The sequence below is a fragment of the Phaethon lepturus genome, unplaced genomic scaffold (assembly GCF_000687285.1).
Source record: "Phaethon lepturus isolate BGI_N335 unplaced genomic scaffold, ASM68728v1 scaffold38383, whole genome shotgun sequence".
In the NCBI taxonomy this organism is placed as follows: Eukaryota; Metazoa; Chordata; class Aves; order Phaethontiformes; family Phaethontidae; genus Phaethon; species Phaethon lepturus.
This window is the reverse complement of record NW_010531929.1, coordinates 4,183-25,380: the sequence shown is the minus strand read 5'-3', so window position 1 is coordinate 25,380 and position 21,198 is coordinate 4,183. Positions and strand designations below refer to the sequence as shown.

The 21,198-nt window shown below is 42.7% G+C and overlaps 1 protein-coding gene across 1 annotated transcript; it reads left to right on the top strand.

Moving 5' to 3' along the window:
* Positions 1-1,876: 1,876 nt before the first annotated feature.
* RANGAP1 (Ran GTPase activating protein 1) lies at positions 1,877-20,859 on the top strand. Its single transcript, XM_010284709.1, has 15 exons — positions 1,877-2,016; positions 3,246-3,373; positions 4,309-4,368; positions 5,037-5,216; positions 6,527-6,661; positions 7,851-8,009; positions 8,200-8,313; positions 9,856-9,955; positions 10,693-10,777; positions 11,084-11,237; positions 11,732-11,845; positions 12,196-12,298; positions 14,662-14,750; positions 16,674-16,795; positions 20,596-20,859. The coding sequence occupies exons 1-15, from the start codon at positions 1,905-1,907 to the stop codon at positions 20,663-20,665; spliced, it is 1,725 nt and encodes a 574-aa protein (XP_010283011.1). The 5' UTR covers positions 1,877-1,904; the 3' UTR covers positions 20,666-20,859.
* The last annotated feature ends 339 nt before the right edge of the window (positions 20,860-21,198 follow it).

The following is a 21,198-nucleotide window of genomic DNA, read 5'->3' as shown; positions in this document are numbered from 1 at the left end:
TGGCGGGGGGGTAACCTTGGGCTGTCACCCAGCGCTCCCGGGGGCCGGGTGCTGGGCCCTCCGTTGCCGGGAGCGCAGAGCAGGCTCCCCCTTAGGATGGCACAGCAGGTAGCCGGCGCGCTGTCTGTTGGCGTGGACAAACTGTTGTAAATAAAAGCATTCGGCTGAACTAACTTTTTTGACCGTCGGGAAGCATGCAGCTTCACACAGTCTTTAAGTAACGAGGAAACCTCTCTGCAGGCGTTTCCAGATTTTGTTTTTAGTTTCAAAGAGTACTAACTCTTTAATTATTTTGTGCTTTTTTTTTTTTAAAGCTTTCCGTGCAGAAGAGCTAGCAGTGGAGAGGCTGCTGGTAGGTTGACAATTGGGTGTGGCTGATGTGTTTGCAACAAAATGTGCATCGGGATGTGATAATGAATTCGTGTGTTGCAATTAGGAAGTAGCCTGTAAGGATAAGAAAGTAAAAGGGTATTTAAGGAAAAGAGAAGCAAAGGCAGTGAGTACACCTGTAGAGTATAGAAGGGCATCATAGTAGAACAGAACTCATTTTTTAAACAGTAGGGTGATGAGGTATTTAAAAGTAAAGTCAGTCTGATCACCTAGTTCAATTACTGACTTCTTTGGATCCTAACTTTTGTTCCTGTCTGGTAAAGCCTTCATGGCTTGGAGGACGTCCTCTCTTTCTTCCTTCTCAGTGTTGCATTGGCAGAGGTTGGGAATGTCCCATCAGTCTGGTGTCTGTGTGGCCTGGTAGGAGTGGAGTAAGTTATGTGAGCATCTTTCTACTGGCAGCACCTACTTGAGAGGACAGTCATCCTAGAAAAGTGGTGTTGATCAACCTTGGAGATTTTTTTTTCTCTCCTGTGTCCAAAAGCAGTACTGTACTAAAGTTAATGAAAGCTGAAGACAAGCCATATTCTGAGGAAGCTGAAGGCAAATACTTCATAGCTAGGTAGCAGGAGGAAAGGATGTATGTACAACTTTCATTTAAGGGGTGATTTAAAAGCAGCGCTGTTGAGCTTAAAGAGCTGCAAGAGTGTGGGGCCACTTCTAAGTCATACAAGAATGGAAGGGAGCCAGTTGTGTGTAGTCTTTTATCCCAGCGGAGGTGCTGGGATAAGAAACATGCTCTGTTTATCCTGCGGAATGAATGCAGGCCAGTTACCTCAGACAGTGATTGATATTCATTAAATAGGGGTATGCAGATGCTACTAGGCATGGCTGGCTTCAAACTTGTGCCTCAGGGCAAAATGTTTGCTAATCCATCTTCACTGTAAGATCATCCCGTTTAATGTGTGTGATAAATCTGTGTGGGACATGCGAAACGTAAAAGAACCCACAAACCTGAGAGAGTTGTGTGTGCAACACACATGATGTTTTCAGCAACTCCGTGGTTCTAGAACTGTGCTGACGAGAGCATGACTGGGGATATCACTGAAAAGGAAAAACAGTTGTGTTCATCCTAGCTTGCTTTGGACTACAGGGGAATTGTGCAGTATGTATAATTAAAGATGGCATTTGGGGAGAGAGGAATGTTACATTTTAATTGTAAAAGTGTTGTGCCAAGAGTAATGCCTTAATGTGGCCTTAATCTATAGTTCTAGCTACTGGATATTTATGAAGTGTAACAACTCCATCAAAACCCAAGTCTCGTCAGTATTGGAAGAATTAACACCATCTGACTGGCTGGCTTTGGAATATTAATCTAGCCTAGCTGCCATAAGTGAGCTATGGGGAAAACACTGATGACACTGAAAACTCAATTCGATATCTCAGGAACAAAAAAACACATTAGTCTTCAAATAAATATGAATATTCATACAGACTATGTATTGTAATTTGCTTTTTTTTATGTTGACAGTTTCTTTTAATTGACAGCTTTTAACATTTGAAAAAGCAGAAAAATGGCATCAGAAGATATCACTAAGCTTGCGGAGTCACTTGCCAAAACCAAAGTGGGTGGTGGGCAGTTGAGCTTCAAAGGCCAGAGCCTTAAGCTCAATACAGCTGAAGATGGTAAGAGAAAATACCCTTCTGTTTGGGAAGTGTCTCCCTGAAATTCTAAAGTCCTGTGGTAAACCTCCTGCTAATCCTGCATGGCCGAGTTGTCCTAATATTATCTGTGATGGAAGGGTCTTTTAGCTACAGCTGTTTCTGATAGAGACATTTCCTTCCCTTTTGTACCCTACTTTGACCTGCTACACTGGCAGTACTACAGCTGCAGAATTGTGGTTTAGTGCTCTGGTGTGTGATTCTTGTTTTCTTGCTGTTCTGTCACTGTGTGTTAGAAGTCAGTGCTTCTTTTAAAAAGAGTAAGCAAGTGTGTGACAGCATTTGGAACAAGCAGATGCTTCAAAGACCTGCACAGAGGAATGGGCTGATATGTTAGTCTACTGCAATAGTCCAGTTTCTTCCCAAATTCTGATCAATTGTTTAGACTTTTCTTGAGTATTTTGTTCTGTAATATCTCTCCTGCTCGTATATGTGTGTTTCCCAATAAAACATGTCTTGCAGGGGCTGCTAATGTAGTAAACAACATGTATAAAACAATATGTATATATTCTTAGTAAGATCACCATTTCTGCCACTTCAAGAAACAGTTCTTCAGAGAAGTTATTTGCTATAGTGTGTACCTTTTTTACTGATTCCAAAGAGGATGCTTTTTATATACCATTTTAGTACTGCAAAGCCACTGAACTATAGAGGAAGGCTTTGGAGCTTGGGAATGATAACAAGTGCACAGTGACAGGAGAGAGTCTGCAGTTGTCTCCTGTGTCTTGCATAGGATTCCTCTAGAGTTAAATTGTTCCACCTTGACATGTTTGCTAAACAGGCATCTACTTTTGTGGGAACTTTTTCCTGCCGATGTGGAACTAGTTCCCGTCAACTTTTGGCTTAGTCCTTGCAGCTTTGTAGGCACACGCACTCTAGCTCCTAAACCACATACTGAATGGTAGAGGAATCTTACTTAGGAATTAAGGAAACTTACTTTTGTAAGTAAGGGAGGATGGCTATCAGAGGACTAGAAATAAATTAAGAAAAGGCCGGGTGGGGAATGGATAACATTCTGTCTCGTGCCCTGATGCTTTAGCTCTATTCCCATTGCTGTTTCAGGATTCTTTCACATAATGTTGTTTGGCTGTTTTCACTAAGGGTATAGTTGAGCAAGTATTGCTGCATCAGAATGTTACTGTGGTACCTAAGATGGTAGTTAAGAGGCCAACAAGACCATCTGCTTTTTGCAGCTGAAGAAGTGATCAAGCAAATTGAGGAATTTGATGGGCTGGAAGCATTGCGCCTGGAAGGCAACACGGTGGGTGTGGAGGCAGCAAAGGTCATCGCCAAAGCCTTGGAGAAGAAATCAGAGCTCAAGGTGAGATCCTGAAGTGGGTGGTGGTGAAGGGGAAGAAGTAATGTAGAAATACTGTAGAAATACTCTATCTACACTCTTCCTGCAATAGCGTGCCTTGAATTAGCCCCAGATCTTGCTTGGTGGTTATTCCAGTAGGAAAAACAACCATATGAAAATATGGCAGAACTCGGGGATTTTGGGATAGTGGGAACACTTTCTGCATTCCGAACTGTTCCTGTTCCAGAAGGCTTCCAGTCTTAAAGCTGGGAAGCTGTGCAAGGAGGAGCCTGTCTGCAGAGGCAGAATCTGTAAACAGAACTGTGGCAACAAAACTTAAGTTCTAGTGGAAAAGTTGGGTTATATCTTCTGGAGAATGATTGGATCTTCTGAAGAATGAGTCTTCAGAGAATGCCTGAATAGGGAAGAAATAATGGAGGAAATGCACCAGGAAGTTTTTCCACATCCAAGCTATGTTTCCCTACTGCTGTTGTAGCCTAATGTTAGGAGGATGCTGTGCTGCTAGGGACACTGTGCTTTGTAGTAGAGGAGTGTGGAACATTGATTCATGTTAATCACCCAAGTGTGGCTTTTCAAGCAAGTCCAGATTGTTCAGCTCCATACCTTAGTAAAATCTGCATTCCTAATGTATCCTTCAGTTTCCTGCTGCTTTTTCCTGTGGTAATTTTCTCAGTAGAAAAGAATTCCAGCTTGAATGCAAGCAAGAATTCTTGTATAGTGTTATTTACAATGTGCATTTCAGTGGCTTTATGTCCTAGCAAGTAATTGTAATGTTAGTTCTCATAGCTCTTTAGTAAAATCAAATGCAAGCCCGAGGGAAGGCAGACAGTATTAAGCTGTCCCCAGTGATGTAATGTGGCTTGTATGTGTAAACCTGTGTACAACTGTGTCGTCCTAAGTATTTTTAATGGTTTCTATCAGTATGTTTCTTATTTTAGAGGTGTCATTGGAGTGACATGTTCACGGGGAGACTAAGGTCTGAGATCCCTCCTGCATTGGTAAGTGAAAACTAGATCTGAGACTTCTGACTAATATAACTTCTTTTCTCACCTGTCCTGCGTTTTGTGGGAGTATGTGTTTTAGCACAGAGCTGATCTTTCTCTATGCTGTTAACACTAAGTGTCTTGGAATAGGTGAGTGATTCTTTTTTGCTCGTTCTGTATGAGGTGGAGAAGAGTTGATAAAAGGCCAAATGCAAGTCCATGCCAGTGAGGAAGCTTGTCACTGGGGAAAACATCCCCATGATCCAATAGATAGAATGGGAACTAAGCTTTCTAAATAAAAGCATATGGCCATCTCTTCCAAGAGCATTACAGAGCTCCCCACCTCCTTGAGTACTGTAAAGCAAGAACATGATAAACTCAACAGAATGAAAACAATATTTCTCTTAGCAGTGTAGAGGGGGAAACTCACTTTGAAAAACAGGTATTTGACCTAAAAGGATGGGCTAAATTCTTGGTAACTGCCTTATGGTTATCTGTAGCTTAATTTGTACAACTTCTTCTCTGGCTTTAGCTGTAAAGTTTTATTTTCCCATGCAGCTTTGCAGAATGTCTTCAAAGTGGAAATTTTTTGCAGCATCACTGTCATACCTAGCCACTGCAGTGATGCTGTCACTAAAAGTCAGTCCACTCCCTCCCACCCACTGCCATCTGTTTCCTTACAGATCTCTTTGGGGGATGCGCTCATCACTGCTGGAGCCCAGCTGGTGGAGCTAGACCTAAGTGACAATGCCTTTGGGCCAGATGGCGTGCGTGGCTTTGAGGCACTGTTGAAGAGCCCTGCATGCTACACCCTACAGGAACTCAAGCTCAATAACTGTGGCATGGGCATTGGTGGTGGCAAGGTAAGGGTTGTCCCCTTTTTGGGAGTGAGGTCAGAGCTAGGACTTGGCTTCAGACTGCCCTACACAGAATCACAGAATGGTTGAGGTTGGAAGGGATCTTTGGTGATCATCTAGTTCAACTCCCCTGCTCAAGGCAACTAGACCAAGTTGCTGAGGGCTGTGTCTAGTCAGGTTGTGAATATCTCAAAGGATGGAGACCTCACAGGCTCTCTGGATAGTCTGTCCCAATGTGTAACAACCCTCACGGAAAAAAAAGCAGGTTTTGTATTTAAATGGAATTTTCTCTGTGTTGGTTTGCATTTGTGTCTGTCTCTGCTGCCTTCACAACATCTCCTCCCCCTGCTTCCACCCTGGTATTCCGACTGTTCTTACACATAGATAAGACCTCCCCAGGGCCTTCTCTTCTGCAGCCTTAATAATCCTAGCTCTCAGCACTCTCCCAGTGTGTAAAATTCTCCAATTCCTTAATCATCCTTGAGACCCTTTGCTGGACTCACCCCAGTATGTCCATGTAGGAGTCTGGAACTGGACACAGCACTCGGATGTGTTTCACAGGGCTGAGTAGAGGAGAAGGATCACTTCCCTTGACCTGCTAACAGTGCTTTTCCCAAGGCAGCCCAGTAGGCTTTCTTTGCTGCAAGCACATATTGCTAGCTCATAGTCAAATTCTCTCCCACCAGGACCCCCAGGTTCTTTTCTGCCAAGCTATTTTGCCTCCAGGTGACCCCCAGCTTATGCTGGTACATGGGGTTATTCCTTCCCATTTGCAGGACTTCACATTTCCCTTTAAGCTTAATGAGATTCTTGTTGGCCCATTTCTCCAATCTCAAGATCCCTTCCCTCTACAGGCTTTTATGGATAAATTTCTGAAATATGGAAAGCTCATCTGTTTTTTCCAGGATAGAAAAACAGTTCTATCCTAAACATTAGATTCCATGTCAAGAGAGCCAGTAGCTTTGGATTTGAGAGAACAGTATTACCAAGCCTAGCACTAAAGGATGCCTGTTGGATGAAGTGGAAAACCAGGACTAACTGTCATTATCACGAGGACCCTATATGTTTGCCTGTTTAAGAATCAAATGTTTTTAATGGGGTCAGTGTGTTCTAGTGTTGCAAAATTACCACTTCTTGCCTAAGACTGTAGTGTTCAAGTGTTGTAATTAGACAGTTTTATTGTATACCCTACCTGTGGAAGCAGGTGCATTTCAGCAGTGACTGAAGTATTTTTTGAAAGCTGGATATGCAAACCACATTTGGATGCCTTCAGAATGAGATGCTGAGGTAGTAAAAATTGCTTGTTTTATCTCTAGATATTGGCAGCTGCTCTGAAAGAGGGTCACAGGAAATCGAGTGCCCAGGGCAAGCCTCTTGCTTTGAAAATATTTGTGGCTGGCAGAAATCGTCTGGAGAATGATGGTGCCACTGCCCTGGCTGAAGCCTTTGGGGTAAGTACCAAACCAGAGCTGCTTGAAAGCAAATTGGAGCAAGATATGCTTAAGTGGGTACTTAAGCATTTAACATGCTAGTGTTAAACATAATGCATTCAGAACTTGCCTGAGCTTGGAGGCAGTGGCTGGTTGTTGGTTCACTAAAGTCACGGTGATATTTGCTGAAACTAGAATCTTCAACAAGTGCAGTTAGAATTGATGGCTGCATGTTTGTGACTTAAGTTTCCAAACACATAACTAGTGTCTGTGTTTGGTCTCTCCCTCAGAGAAATAGGCATCTCCTGAGTAGATTAATAGTAGTCTTATTCCTTCTCCTCTCTCTGTACTAATGGAGGTTATCTGGCACTGGGGTAGGTGTACCAGCTGACCTCTGGAATGTTTCTCTGCCTAGTTGTTCAATCATCTGGTAAAAGCAACCTAGTGTTTTCGCTAGGATCACCCTGTGAGGGCTCTAAATGGTGCCTGTCTTTCTGTAGTGGTCACTGGCCAACTTGCACTTTTGTTGGAGGAAGACAATTCACTGTGGTTGGGCCACCTACTTTTCTTTTCCTTCCTTCACTGCTGCTAAAAGCAACTTCTGAATTATAATGCATATTTTCAGACATATTAACAATGATATTGCAGGTTATAGGCAGTCTGGATGTGATTTTGACTAATCATGAGAGGCACAATTGAGAGGCACATAAAGTGATTCATGAGGAACTCAAACTGAATGGCACTACCAAAATGGGATTCATTACTGTGTATGTGTGTGACGTTGTTTAGCCCATAAACAGTGTTCATACTAATTTTCTTACAGGTTTGCTACTGCAGTCAGAGTGCAATGTAGATCTTAATCAAAAAAAAAAAAAAAATTGTGTCCAGTGATGTTGCTTGGTCTGTTTCAGGGTTATTGAACCACAGGTGAAGAACTCTTGTTTTAAGGTATCCTAGAGCAACACGCTGGGAGGATGCTACCTGTGACTCTTAGAATCAGGGCCTTTATATTAATCTGACACTTACCATGAGCCTGCAATTTCGCTTAGATTTGTGCCATAATTGCTGGCAAATAGTTTTATGTATAAGAGCTAATGGAATTTTGAGTTGGAGGAAAACAATTTTATGCAAATACTAAAGAATGGAGAACTATGCTTTTCAGTTGAAACATGTCTCCTAACAGCTCTTTTTCATCTGCATCCTTTCCTAGATCATTGGGACTCTAGAAGAGGTCCATATGCCACAGAATGGCATTAACCATCCTGGCATCACGGCACTAGCTCAGGCCTTTGCTATCAACCCACTGCTTAAGGTTATAAACTTGAATGACAACACCTTCACAGAGAAAGGAGCTGTGGCCATGGCAGAGGTGAGTTGTTCTAAGCAGTTGCTTTGGGTTTGTCTTCTGCCTCCCAGTGTTCTTGAATATAGTTAGCATTAGCACCTCTGAGTTGGTGGAGCCACATGCCACACTGCGGTATGGAAGATGACCTTCCAGGAGTGATAGGACATTAATTTACTTGCATGTCTGTACTTTCAAATTTGTGCTGTCTTTGCAGACTCTGAAGGCACTTCGGCAGATTGAAGTGATCAACTTTGGAGACTGCCTGGTGCGTTCAAAAGGTGCTGTTGCTATTGCTGATGCTGTTAAAGAAGGGCTTCATAAATTAAAGGTATTGTTGTCTTGCTGTTCAGCTTTGAATCCCTTTTGAAAATGCCTTGTTTCCCACTTCCTGTTTTTCTGTCCAATCTCCTACCATTACTGATTATTTTGAAGTGGAATTCATTTCAGTGCAGGCTCTGTGCTCACAACATGAAAGCAATAATTTGTATTGTAGATCAGTGGCATGGCCACATCCAGCTAAGACTGTTCTAGGTGGAGGTGTGGCAGTGATCTGTTTAGACTCCACTTGACGTTTTTGAAGCTGTTGGTTCAGCTCAGCAAGTGCCATTCAAGAAATCTGATAATGGAAGTATCTGCCTTTAGAACCTCTGAGAGGGTCATGAGCGGGGATTGAGATGTTCGTTTTCATGAACAGCTTTTAAACTCTTCAGCATTTCAGAGTTTATGCATTAAATGCTTTTTCTTTGTTAGGGCATGTATCAAAGGTCCAAATATTTTTAGGCTTTTGGCAATACCACAGCCTGCTACATCAGTATTTCCACAGGACTTGTATTTGATAACATTCTAGACAGGCCTAAGTCCAGTCAGTAATGTTAAGTAAACTAGGATCTCTAGAAACAGCTGCCATGAGTCATAACTGCACCAGGACAGATGCTGAACACTAATACCTTATCTTGCAAGCTTACAAAGACAAAAATTTGGCTGAGTGCTAATATATATTTACTTGTATGAACCTGGTACAGAAAGAGGTAGGTGCTTTGTGATGAGAGATCCCTTGCTCAGGCTTCTGCTGGTTCTACTGGAACTTACATCTGAATCTCCCAGGAAGACTTAAGTAAGGATTCTAATCGGGGTGTTGAGATTGAACAGAAGTTAAATACTTTTTTCTAGAGCAGAAGTGGTTAAGGGAGGGTAGCATGAAGCAATTGTAGCTGATTCATTCTGTTCAAGGACTGTTTCTCTTTTGGAGTTAATATTAAACCTCTTCTCAGGAAAGGATTGATTGAACACAACATGGAATGGTGGGGGATGGTGTCTGGCTGTTGAATAACTTCAGTCTTACCAGTCTGTACATAGTGTTTCTCTGCTGGCTGTGTTTATCAGTAGTATTACCACTCACAGTTTGTCTTTTGAAGGCCTTAACTTGCAACCTAAGTGTTCAAAAGCAAATGTGCAGTCTGTTTAGTATAGTAGCTACCCTTCTTCAGTAAGACTTACTGGTGTGTGAATTCTGGAATGCTCTTGTGACCCTTGAATGAGTGAAGATCTCCAGTCAGCTGATGGCTAAGGACTGAAATGTCTCTTACCTTTTATGTGAGCAGTCAGAATGGTCTGGTCTCTGTGGCTATTCTAGTAAAGTGGTTACCTTCAGTAGTGCTGCCCTTAAAAATAACAACATGTTTCAAAATGCCTCTTTTATGTATATGAAGTAGGAGTATGTGTCAGGTTTTATTTCCAATTAAAAATACTTCTTTTTTTGCTAATAGCCTCTTCAAATGAGATTCTTTCCAGAACACATGAGCACATGAAACTCATGGAGATGACAGATGTTAATAGGGATTCTGCAAACAAATGTTATTTTGCTTCTTAGGAACTGAATTTATCCTTCTGTGAGATCAAACGAGATGCTGCTCTGACTGTTGCTGAAGCTATTGAAGATAAGACAGAGTTGGAGAAGTTGGATCTCAATGGTATGTAAGTTTGCTAGATCAAAGTATCTGATCTAGTCAGATCCCAACTAGAAATCCCTAGGAAGAATATGTGATACTGTCAACATTCTAGTCTTGCAATCGTCAACATTTAAAAAATGATACTCAGAGTAACTGAACGTGGATGACCTTGGGACAGGAAGCAGTTAGATCCTGGAAGTTTTCTTAAGCCATGAACTCACTTAATTGTTGAAGTTAAGCAGTTTTGGTACATCTCATAATGTGGAAAGATTAAACTGATACCTATACCTGTTTTTAGTAAAACTTTAATTGTTCATTGTGATCTCAGATATTTCATACTTGCAAACAAAAACCTCTGTGCCTGTCTCTGCAGAAGAGTGGGAGAACTTTGACCAGTGTTGGCTTTTGCTGTTCGTAACTTGGGTCACTGTATTTCAGTGGTGCTGTGTAGTGTGTCCTTGTTTTAGAATCACTGGGAACAAGAGCTGTTTATAGAACCAGCAGGAAGTCTCAAAGACACTCTGAAAAATTATGGGGTTGGTTTGTCTCCAACCGTTGTGTAATGGTGCTGAAATTTGTTTAACAACGGTTTGACTCTGATAACTGAAGGCTGCATTGTGGCCTCTGAGGTGTTGTATAGAAATGACTGATAACTGTTCGATTCAGAAATAAGAGATAGACAAGAATCTATAGCAAAATCCTCAAGAACAAACTTGTATGCATCTGTTGAGTCTAATCCCTTTCCCCCATCAACCTAGGTAACTGTCTGGGAGAAGAGGGATGTGAGCAACTCCAGGAGATCCTTGAAGGCTTCAGTATGGCAACTGTGCTGGGATCTTTGAGGTAGGCAGGGTACCAGAGTTTAAATCAGAAATTTTCCAACAATTTTCATCAACACTTTAATTCTCCTGTTTTAAAATAAGAACTGTAACATTGCAGATGGATGTTGGTCTGAGTGTGTAGCGTGGAGCAGCATTAGGGCATTCCATAAGCAGGATAAGCCTTGTGTATCATTTTCATTGATTGACTTACCTTAGTCTTAGTTATTGATTGCATTCCTCACTCTTTGCTTGCCATTGTCAACTGAGTGACTGAATTACAGGAATGGTAAGTGTGTAATTAATGTAACATGTTACACTCAAACCTTAGTGATGATGAAGGGGAGGAGGAGGAGGATGATGAAGAGGAGGAGGAGGAGGATGAAGAGGAGGAGGAAGAAGAGGAGGAAGAACAGCAACAGCTGAAGGAGAGAGGGCAGGGAGAACAGGAGTCACTGACTCCCACGAAGATAATTGATTCACAGGTAAGCTTACTTCCAGATGCACTTCTGTTTCCTCAGCTGAAGGGGAGACTAAAGGAGGAAATGAGATCTGGAGTGAGTCTGAACTTGGTGCTGGCAGGAGTTCACATTCCTGTGTGGGCTGGCACTGTAGTAACAGTCAGGGAGATAACATGCAGGAAATAAAGAAAATGGATGACTTGGAAACATGACTTGTTAAAGTGTGCATGTGCACACATGCATAGAGGGAAAGGCTGAGTAGCATTCATAACAAACACGGGTAGAAAGTCTTCCCATGTCCAGAAGATGGTGGGAATGTTGTATGTGCAGTGCCATGCAGTTGTGCTAGCATATCCTGGCTGGTCCAACTCTGCACTCATTCCAGCCTCAAATAGTTTTCGAATAGAACAAATCCTGACTTGATGCGCTTGTGTCCTGACACGTCCTACGTGCCTTTACTGCTGAATCAATTTATTTACTTCCAAGAGTAAATTTGAGATGGATTCTGCCTGTTTCAGGATTCAACTCCAGTGCCGTCTCCTCCTGTGGATGTTGCCACATTCCTTGCTTTCCCATCACCAGAGAAGCTGCTGCGACTAGGACCAAAGTGCTCTCTGCTGATAGCTCAGCAGGTAGGTGAGCCAGTGGTCGTCTGTGCTTGATTCTCCCTCAGAATCGTTTAATACCCAGAGGTCATAACTTTGTCTCTTGAGACCTAGATTTGCATCTTCTCCTCAGTGATCCTAAGGAACCTTATGGAAGCAGATGCAGTTAACACTTATACTGGCACCAGAGTTTCTACACAGAGGAACTTTGTTTCACAGTGTTGCTTATGCCTTGTGATATAGCTAAGGCAAAACTGATGTCATTTAGCTGGAGGCTGTAGTTCTTGTCACAGCCCAAGCAGATACCCATCTTCTGTAGCTGGCAAGCAGTGAACTGAATGCCCGCTGATTTTTTTTTTTCTTCTTCTGTCTTTCAGACAGATACATCTGATGTAGAGAAAGTAGTTACAACTCTCCTAAGGATATCCTCGGTCTTCAAAGATGAAGCCCCAGTGAAAACAGCAGTGCATGAAACAACAGGTGACTGAGACTTTCTTCACTTCATGGTGTGACCTGTTTCAGTGTCAAGGATATCAGTGTGGTGCAGAGGAAGGCCCCTGTGGGCCAGGCCATTGGACTGTTTTGTCTCTGGCAGCAGGAAACCCCAGATAACAAAGTACCAAGCTGTGCCATGCTGTTGTGTGCAGTGAAAGTAGAGATTCATTCTGAACTTAGCATATCTTGTACTTCCAAAGCTTGATGATGAGTGTCTGTTGTAGTTGCTGTCTTAGTGGACCTGTGCTGCCCTTGCTGTATCTCCTTGATGCTAGGCTGTCAATAGCCAGTAGTTCTGTGTTCCAAGGTCAGTACTTTTTCAAGGCTGTTTATTTAAAAAGTATTTTGCAGGAAGTAGCCTCTCCAGTGTAGTATTTAGACAGTGTAAAGAGAGACCTCTTAGTGTGTCTTCTTATCAGTCTGAAACATCTTTAATTTCTTCGGGAAGCAGAGATTTACAACATGGGACAAGGCACAGAAGCTAATGTACAGGCACAGGACTGTTCTACACTTGTAGAGCAGTGATTCAGGTTAGATCTGATTTTTGTGTGGACTAATAGTGTCCCTTCATGTTCTGACTTGGAAATATGAATTTCCAAATGCTCCAAGGCATCTGACCACGAACTTTCATCTTTTTCAAATGCCCCAGCAGTACAGTTCTCCCATACATGAGCTACCTATCAACATTGTGCCAAAGAACTGAATCAATTATTTTTAAGACCACTTAGAGTGATTTACTGCGAACAAATGTGTATTTAGCTAGTTTGGAATTTCTTAGTTTGGAATATGTAGACATGGTGAAACTGTGTTAGCTGTTGTCTGTAAAACAGTAATGCAGTAAAGTTCTCTGCAGTTAGTTATGGGTCCAATCAGCCAAAATTAGTGAGTTGGCATCTCACTGAGCTAGTGCTGACCTTGGCTCATGCCCATTATGAGTTGTCTCCAACAAAAAATGGAGCACAGGATATTCCTGTTGTCTGAAGTGTGCTTGTGTATGTATTTATCTTGATAGCTGTTCCTTACTACTCCTGCTTCGTAAGGAAAGGTAGAACCTGGCAATTACTTTCCTTCCAGAAAAGTAACCATCAGCTGACAATGAGGTCCCTGACTGTCTGGCACTGTTCTACAGCTGCTGTAGTGGGTTCTGCCCATTTCAAGAAACCAGAACGGTCAGAGGTCAAAACGGGTGCCTTGCCTACCTTGTAGACATGAGAGGCTAAAGCACTGGTTTGCCCATAGCTTGTGGCAGAATACTGGTCCTGAGGAAGCCCAGAAAACAGCTGAACAAGTTTTCTCATTGTTCTCATTCCCTGTGGTTTCAAATGAAAGGTGAATGCTTGCTGGCCTTTAAAATGACACAGTTCTAACTCTTGCTGCTCTACTTCATCTGATCATATTTATATGCATGTATGCACATAGCATGCATGTTCAAGTGCATAAAGTAGAGCATTTTGTGGTGCAAAGGACAGAGGTCAAATAGCATCTGAAGCTTGTGTCCTGGTTTCAGCCAGGATAGAGCTGGTTTTCTTCACAGAAGCTAGTGCGAGACTCTGTTTTGGATTTGGGATGAGAAACTGTTGATAATGTGCTGATGTTTTGGGTTGCTGCTGAGCAGCCAAGGACAGTTCAGCTTCTCATGCTGGCCTACTAGCAAGGAAGCTGGGGGTGCACGGGGAGCTGGGAGGGGACACAGCCGGGACAGCTGACCCAGACTGGCCAAAGAGATATTCCCTACCATACGACGTCATGCCCAGTACATAAACTGGAGTTGGCCGGGGGCGGAAATCACTGCTCGGGGACGGGCTGTCGATCGCCGGGTGGTGAGCAATCGCTCTATTGGGCATCACTTGTTCTTGTACATTCCTTTGTTGGTATTATCATTGTTGTTCCCTTCTTTCTTTCTGTCCTATTAAACCGTGTTTATCTCAACCCACGAGGTTTTTTTCCTAATTCTCTCCTCCACCCCACTGTGGGAGGGGGAGTGAGCGAGCGGCTGCGTGGTGCTTAGTTGCTGGCTGTCAAATAGCCACGACAGCTTGGCAGAGTGGGAATTTGGGGTGGGTTGTTTTGCATTTTGGTGGGGTTTTTTGTGTGTGTTTGGGTTTTTTTTTGTTTGCTTTCCCCTTTGAATCAGGCCTTATACTTAAGGACTGGGTTTTACCTGTCTCAGTGTTTCAGACATTATAGCTAGTCCCTGCAGAGACAACTGGAATCTCAACAGATCTTACATCCCAGAAGTCCTTTAACAGCTGATATTCCCTGAGGTCCTGTATGATCAATCTTGTCTTAAAGTCTGTAACAGCATCCCTTTCTGTATTGTTTAATATGATGCGTTTATTTCTTTTTAGATGCCTTGATGAGAAAAGCCTTCACTTCTGCCACATTTAATTCAGATGCCTTCATCACAAGCCTCTTGATCCACATGGGACTACTTAAGGTGAGGAAGCAGGAAAGAGTTAAGTTATGGTCTGTTTAGGCTGTGGAGGACTGGGCTGTCTGGATTTTGGGTAATTATGTTGCCATGGAAGCAGCTGGGTGCCTGTGCATGCTTGATGCCCAGGGACAATGGAAGTCTGCAGGTCCAGCAGAAATTGCGAATTGCAAGATTGCCTTAGGATGAAGGAGGTGTCAGCTCTCTGTACCCCTTCTGCTTAAAGTGTTCTGTATTCCTAGTCATCCCCTAAAGGCAGGGAGAGTCAGGTAAGGAAAAATAGTGCTGCTGCTGGACTATGGTGTCTATAAAAAGCCATGTCCAGGAGTCTAATCTACAATATTATTAGTTAATGTGGTGCTTTAGGGCATCTCTTAGTAGTGTGTCTCAAAACATATATCCAACTACTCATGCTAGATCAGTAGCATTTAACTTCATGCTTTGGAGTATCTTTGCCAAATACTAGAGTCAAATATGTAGTTACATGAAATAAACTTTCTCACAAGAAAGGATGGAGGGTCAGTAGGAAACCTGCAAGTGGCATTATAATACCTGTAGCTTTACTTTCAGTGAGATGACTGGGGAGAGGTCCTGTCTGCAAACCTGAGGAGCACTTTTGCCTACTTGTGCTACAAGGGTCAATGCTTCTCACTGCCTCAAGTCGTAGAAGCTGAGAATGGAAACTTGGACCAAGACCATTCTAAACCACAGCATAGCCATAACTATGTTATAGCAGCCTGCTCTTAATTAGGTTTATAGATTTTCTTCTGATAATATCCACTTTGTGGTACAGACAGCTGTTGACATACTTGGATACATCTTAATTTCCTAAAAATCAATTTAGCCTTTCACTGTGTACATTAGACCAATGCTGAGATTTACAATTCTCAGACAGATCAACAGAACCAGAGATGGCCGCCTGTTCTGCAGAATGCTTGTTTTGGGGACTGCCACCTGCCTCTTATCCCATACAGAAAATAGCAAATACATGTGAGGCACAAGGCACAGACTTGCGCTCCAGAACAACTCCCTCATATCAGGAAGTGATATTGATAATAAAGCCCTTGAAGATCAGCTAGATGATTGTTTATCCTCTGTGATATAGAGGACTGTTGATGAATTAGGCATATGTGGAGAGGGAGCAGCTTCCGTCATCTTTTGTCCCACATAGCTGGAAGCATACAAGCAACAGATATTCTTAGCACCATGAAATACAGGGTCATACACCTAGGAACACAGTTCCAGATCCTGCCTACAGAATGAAGGGCTTTAGTTGGGATGGCGGTGGAGGAATAAATGAAAACAATGTAAGAGCTGGGACATGTGATTTAACATCACATTACATGACAGAAGTTATTCTTACTCCTAAGCAGGGGAATAGCAGTAGGGATGACTATTAGCTTTATCTTGTACATAATTTTGAGACCAGTTCTGAGAATACTGCATCAAGTTCTGGAGGAAGCCTGCCAAAGAACTGGAGATGGTACAAAAATGAGCTACAAAATAATACAAGAAAAATGTGTGTAATTAAGGCAACTGAATTCTTTATGAATTCTTTATGAATTGAAGTTGTGTGAAATTCCTTAGGAGAACACTTTGATGTGGCCTCTGAAAAGATTTGGCTTTTTCACTTGCAAGTTCAATACTTCCATTTCCCCATTGTTGCTGCTGTCAATGACTAGGCTCTAACTGATAAGTACTAGGATGTTCTTGATGCTGCTTTATTTCAGATGCTGGTGCTGGGAGGCTATGGAGTTGGCTACCTTTGTCTTGAGGAACAATGCACTTAATCTAGCGAACAGCTTTCTCTCCTACAGTGTATGGCAGCACTTCATTCAACAGAGAATTCATTGCCTCTGTGAACTAGAATGGATTAGGTACAATAGTGACTACTGATGTCTGACTTGCTGCTTCTTGTCCTTTTCTCAGAGTGAAGAGAAGATCAAAGCTGTTCCAAGCCTCTATGGTATTCTTATGACCTTGAACCATATGGTCCAGCAGGATTATTTCCCTAAATCCCTGGCCCCAGTTCTTTCAGCTTTTGTCACAAAGTGAGTATTGTACTTGCCATGCAGTCTTCTCCATGGGAGCTAGTGAAACTGAGGGTTAAACTGTGGGCTTTCTGTTAAAACCCACTAAATATCTGTTCTGAAACTATGGAGTAATAGTTTGATGGGCTTCTACTTCTATCTTGCTTACTCCAGAATGCAAGGTTTAGAGTAAAAAGTCTTGATCCTAAAGAAGAAAGGTAGAAAGCTGGCTTTGCAACTAACCGTCTCTGAAGCAGAGACTGCCTGTCACAGAAGAGGTGTTTTGAGCTTGAGGAGACCTGCTGGGTTTCTAGCCACTGCCTGAAAGAACTATGAGTACACTGAATGTAATTGTACCCTCTGAATCATCCTCCTAAGTACAGGGGTCATCAGACCTCTACCTGAATTGTCATGCTGTGTAACACTGAACACCAGCAGATCAAAACAGCACAAACACAAAAACTGAATTTGTTCCTAAATGAAACTGTTCCTACTGTGACAGCAACAAGGCTAGTGGGATGGGGTTTTTTTTGAGAACTAAATTGGGAGCATAATTGTTGAAGCTGCATTTACTGCCTGCCTCTAATGTTGTTAGTTCTAGTGTAGGTATAGAATCAACTCCCGCCCCCACCACCTTTAGTTTCTTCAATGTCTTAAAGCATAGATAGTGCAATAGCAGTGGAAGCCGTAACTCTTCTGGGTTAAATCAGTGTGAACTTTAGCGTTGATCTAATTTAGAAAAAAACACCCCAGGTAGTCCTTTCCTCCAGAGAGCAAGGACTTCAGCAGTCAAGGGGAGAAACAGTCCAAAATTGTCACTTTAAGCAAAACCAGCAGAGGTCTGAAATCTGCTTGGAACTCAGTGGCTCTTTGGCTCAGCATGAACCATGTACCACATAGAGTAAGAGCAGATTTTTAACAGGTTCTAGAATGAGGCTTAGACCATCCTGATTTTCAGGGTGTGGGGAATATGCCAAAGCTTGGATCTTGCACTGATGAAAGGCAGTATATACATCAAATACTTGTAGTCAGTACAAACCATGAGTGATAGGGATGGAGTTAAATATTGGTAGTCAGTCTTTTCTTAGTTTTACTGGGATTGGAAGGAGGCCAGCTATGATAGGGGAGAATTTTTCCAAGTGTTGGTGTAGCTGAAGCTGTCAAAGCTGATGTGTAGCAGTGGTATGTGTCCGGCAACCAGCCATGCTAAGGCCACTTTTGGAAAACTATTTGACTAACTACCTTGTTTACACATGTGCAAATACTAACCTAGAGGCCCCTTTAGTGGAACAGTTTGTCTCCTGACCGTATACTTTACCAGCTGAACAAATACACTTCCAACTCAGTCATTATAGGTTTAAGTAAGAAGTATCAGGACTTGCCATGTGAAACTGTCCAGACAGATCACTGGATTTCTGCTGTTTCCTACACTGCTGCCTGTGCCTGTGATCTTGCTTGTTGATCAAATAGATATGTACAGTGTAAGGATACAATACCAGCCCCATAATAAAAAAGGTGAAGAAAATGATGGCTTATTTCATCAGGCACTAATTAACGCAGCGACCTAGCTTGATCAAAACAAGTACCACTTAGTGTCTATCAGCCCCAGCCCTCCAAACAGAGGTTTTAAATCAATTGAAGCTTGGAATACAGAAAAGGGGACTTTGGTTCAGTGCATTTGACCCTTCTAATTGCTTATGTCAGATTCCAGTGCCTACAGTACCTCATAACTCAACTTGATGTGTCCTTCTAAACAAATTGTCCACAAAAGACATTTGTCCCACTCTACTTGTATGTGTGTATGTAGGCCTCCCCCAGGCTCCAGGCCTGCAAAGTACCAATAAGTATTTTACAGCATCATCTAGAGGTAAATGTGACAAAATAAGAGTAAAATTCTGGTCTCAATGAATTCATCAACAAACATTCCACTGAATCCATAGCCAGCATTTCACTACAAGTACAAGTCTCTTTCTGAAAGTGTGAGATGTTCAAAGGTTCTGAAAAAGTTGTGTGAGAGCCAAGAGCCTCTCACAGTAGAAGGCAGATCTGCCTTTGGGGTGTGAGGGTGCTTATGCCAAGCCTGCAGTGTCGCTGGTACTATGAAATTCTTGGAGCTGAAGCTTTCTCTGATTTGCAAACCCCCCTGTTGCAAGGTGTTCCTATTATCATAGGGAAACCTATGTCCTGTGCAGCATAATGGAGTCAACACTATACAGAAGCAATATACCTTTGTGTTTTCTAAATATATGTATTTCTTAAAATACTTTCCCTATGGGAAGAGGGAGAAGAGCTATTAAATCCTTTACAGTTTGCCTGGAGAGAACAACAGCAGTTCAAGAACCACAAGGTCCAGTTAAAATAGCTTCTCAATTAACTTACACCCCTTGTCTTTCCTTGGAATTCAGTCAGAACAAAATCACATCCTAACCTCAAATCAAGCCTCTGGCTGGTTAACCTAGTAATCTGCAGAGCTCACTTGGGCTCTGTTTCTGCAACAAATCTACTTTCACTCTGTCAAACCCATGAGTCCTTCATTTGCATCAAACTGGTATACATTTTTGTGATATTTTCTAGGTTTTTCCTTCAGGATTGCAGTTAGCCCCTCTGGGCTTCTAGAGCTGTAAAGTTCTTGTAGCTGCCTGGGGTAGAGCTCTGCTGCCTTTCATTGCAAGGATCTTACTTCTGGAGTAGTCATCCTCTTCCTTTCTTTAGTTACAATTTGTGATGTTGTAGGTAGTGTTCTCCATTGAAAAATAATAAAATTATGGATACGAACTGTAAGCAGCATCCATCTTACTCTGCTGATGGCAGTCCTCAGTTTCTTTTTTTGGACACAAGAGGGTGCTGTGAATCCACGTGTGCTTTTCCATCTTTTTTTTAGGTGGAAACACAAAGTATGTGGCTGTCTGCCTGCCCGCTTGTTACTTGCTGGAGGTGGTGGTGGGTTTTTTTGTAAGGGTTAGGGTTGTTTTGGTTTTGCGTTGGGTTTTTTCCCTGCTCTTTGCTGTTGGGTTGGATCACATCACTGGCCTCTTTCAACAGTCTGTAGCACAGAGTGGCAGGCAGTTTTACTCCACAGCAAGTAAGGGGGCTCTTAGTGTTAGAGGAGGCTTGGTGTTAGGAGTGGAGGCTGAGGGAGCTTGGCTGTGATCAACGTCAGCAGTTCAGGTTCTCTATTTCAAAAAATGGGGAGCTGCCTAGACAAAATCAGCCTGCTCATTGCAAACAAGGCTGGGTCTTCCAAAGATGACAACTGAAATACCTCACCCAGCCCCTTTGAAGGTAAGCTGCAAGTTGTACTTGTGTCAACAAGTTCAGTGTGGGGCATTGAATGGTTCTTGGGGTCATAGATAGCAGATGACTTGGCAAGAAAAGATTTGAGTACAAGCAGGCTTATCTCCTGTGTTTTAGGGCCCTAAGAGGTGGATCTATATGGAAAATCCTATCGCCAGGAGGGAGGGGACTTCCACCTCCCCCACTTCATTCTATCCAAAATGAGACGGAAGGCTGCAGAGATGAACAATCTGCTGCTGACTTTTGTACCTGTGGAAATCAATGTTCTGATTCTCTGTCATTGTCTTCCTGACTCAGACTTGGCAACAGGAGAGAGAATTTTCCACAGCAATCTCTGAACAGGAAGCAGTGGTCTCTGCAGCAATGAGGGAATGGTTTCAGAAGAGATAACCAAGGGGAAAAGATGTAGGCTTTTGGGCATGCAAGCCCAGTGCATTTGAAATAGTGTTTATTTGCTCATTCAAAGTCAGATACAAACCAGTTCTTAAATTTAGTTTTAAATCTCTCTCTCTCTCCTCTTTCCACAGACCTAACCGTGCTCTTGACTCCTGTTCATTTGCTCGCCACATGCTCTTACAAACCCTCCACCAGCTGTAAGAGACTAGAGACATGGTGCTGTGCCCTTCCCTCCTCATAGGACTGTTGTCAGCTGAGAACTCAGAGCTGCGTGGTGGCAGAGGATCCCAGAGCCCATACAGACATGCTGTCCTTTTTTTTTTTTTTTATTTTCTTCCCTCCTCCCCAGTAGGAGGTTTGTCCTTCCTTCTGCTTTCATAAACTTGGACAAATCCTGCTGAATTTTTTTCTACTCCTCATGAAGTGACTCCCTAGTCTGCAGGGCAGGTGCTTGTGCTAGATTAAGTCAGTGCTGCTCTGAATTTTATTCTGCATGAATTGAAGAGTTCTCTACTTCGGTCGCATTGGCAAGAGTGTGCCAAGACTAACACGGGGCCCAGAAGTGCTCTCATCAGGATCAACCCAGTTGTGCATTTTATTTTATTTTATTGGACTGTGACTCCTGCCTGATAGCATTCAGCACTGTGCAGGAGGGAGGCTATGCTGCTGCTGCTGCCCCTGCTTTTCCAGGCCAGGGGAGTGCTTGACCCCCTTCTGCTGCTGCCTGGTCAGAG

What these genes read in the sequence shown, in the direction of transcription:
- RANGAP1 (XM_010284709.1), top strand. Translation starts at nt 1,905, where the DNA reads ATGGCATCAGAAGATATCACTAAGCTTGCGGAGTCACTTGCCAAAACC. An exon ending in AGAAGAAATCAGAGCTCAAG is followed by an intron (nt 3,374 to 4,308) that starts GTGAGATCCTGA and finishes TTCTTATTTTAG; the next exon opens with AGGTGTCATTGGAGTGACAT. An exon ending in CTTTCAGCTTTTGTCACAAA is followed by an intron (nt 16,796 to 20,595) that starts GTGAGTATTGTA and finishes CTCTTTCCACAG; the next exon opens with ACCTAACCGTGCTCTTGACT.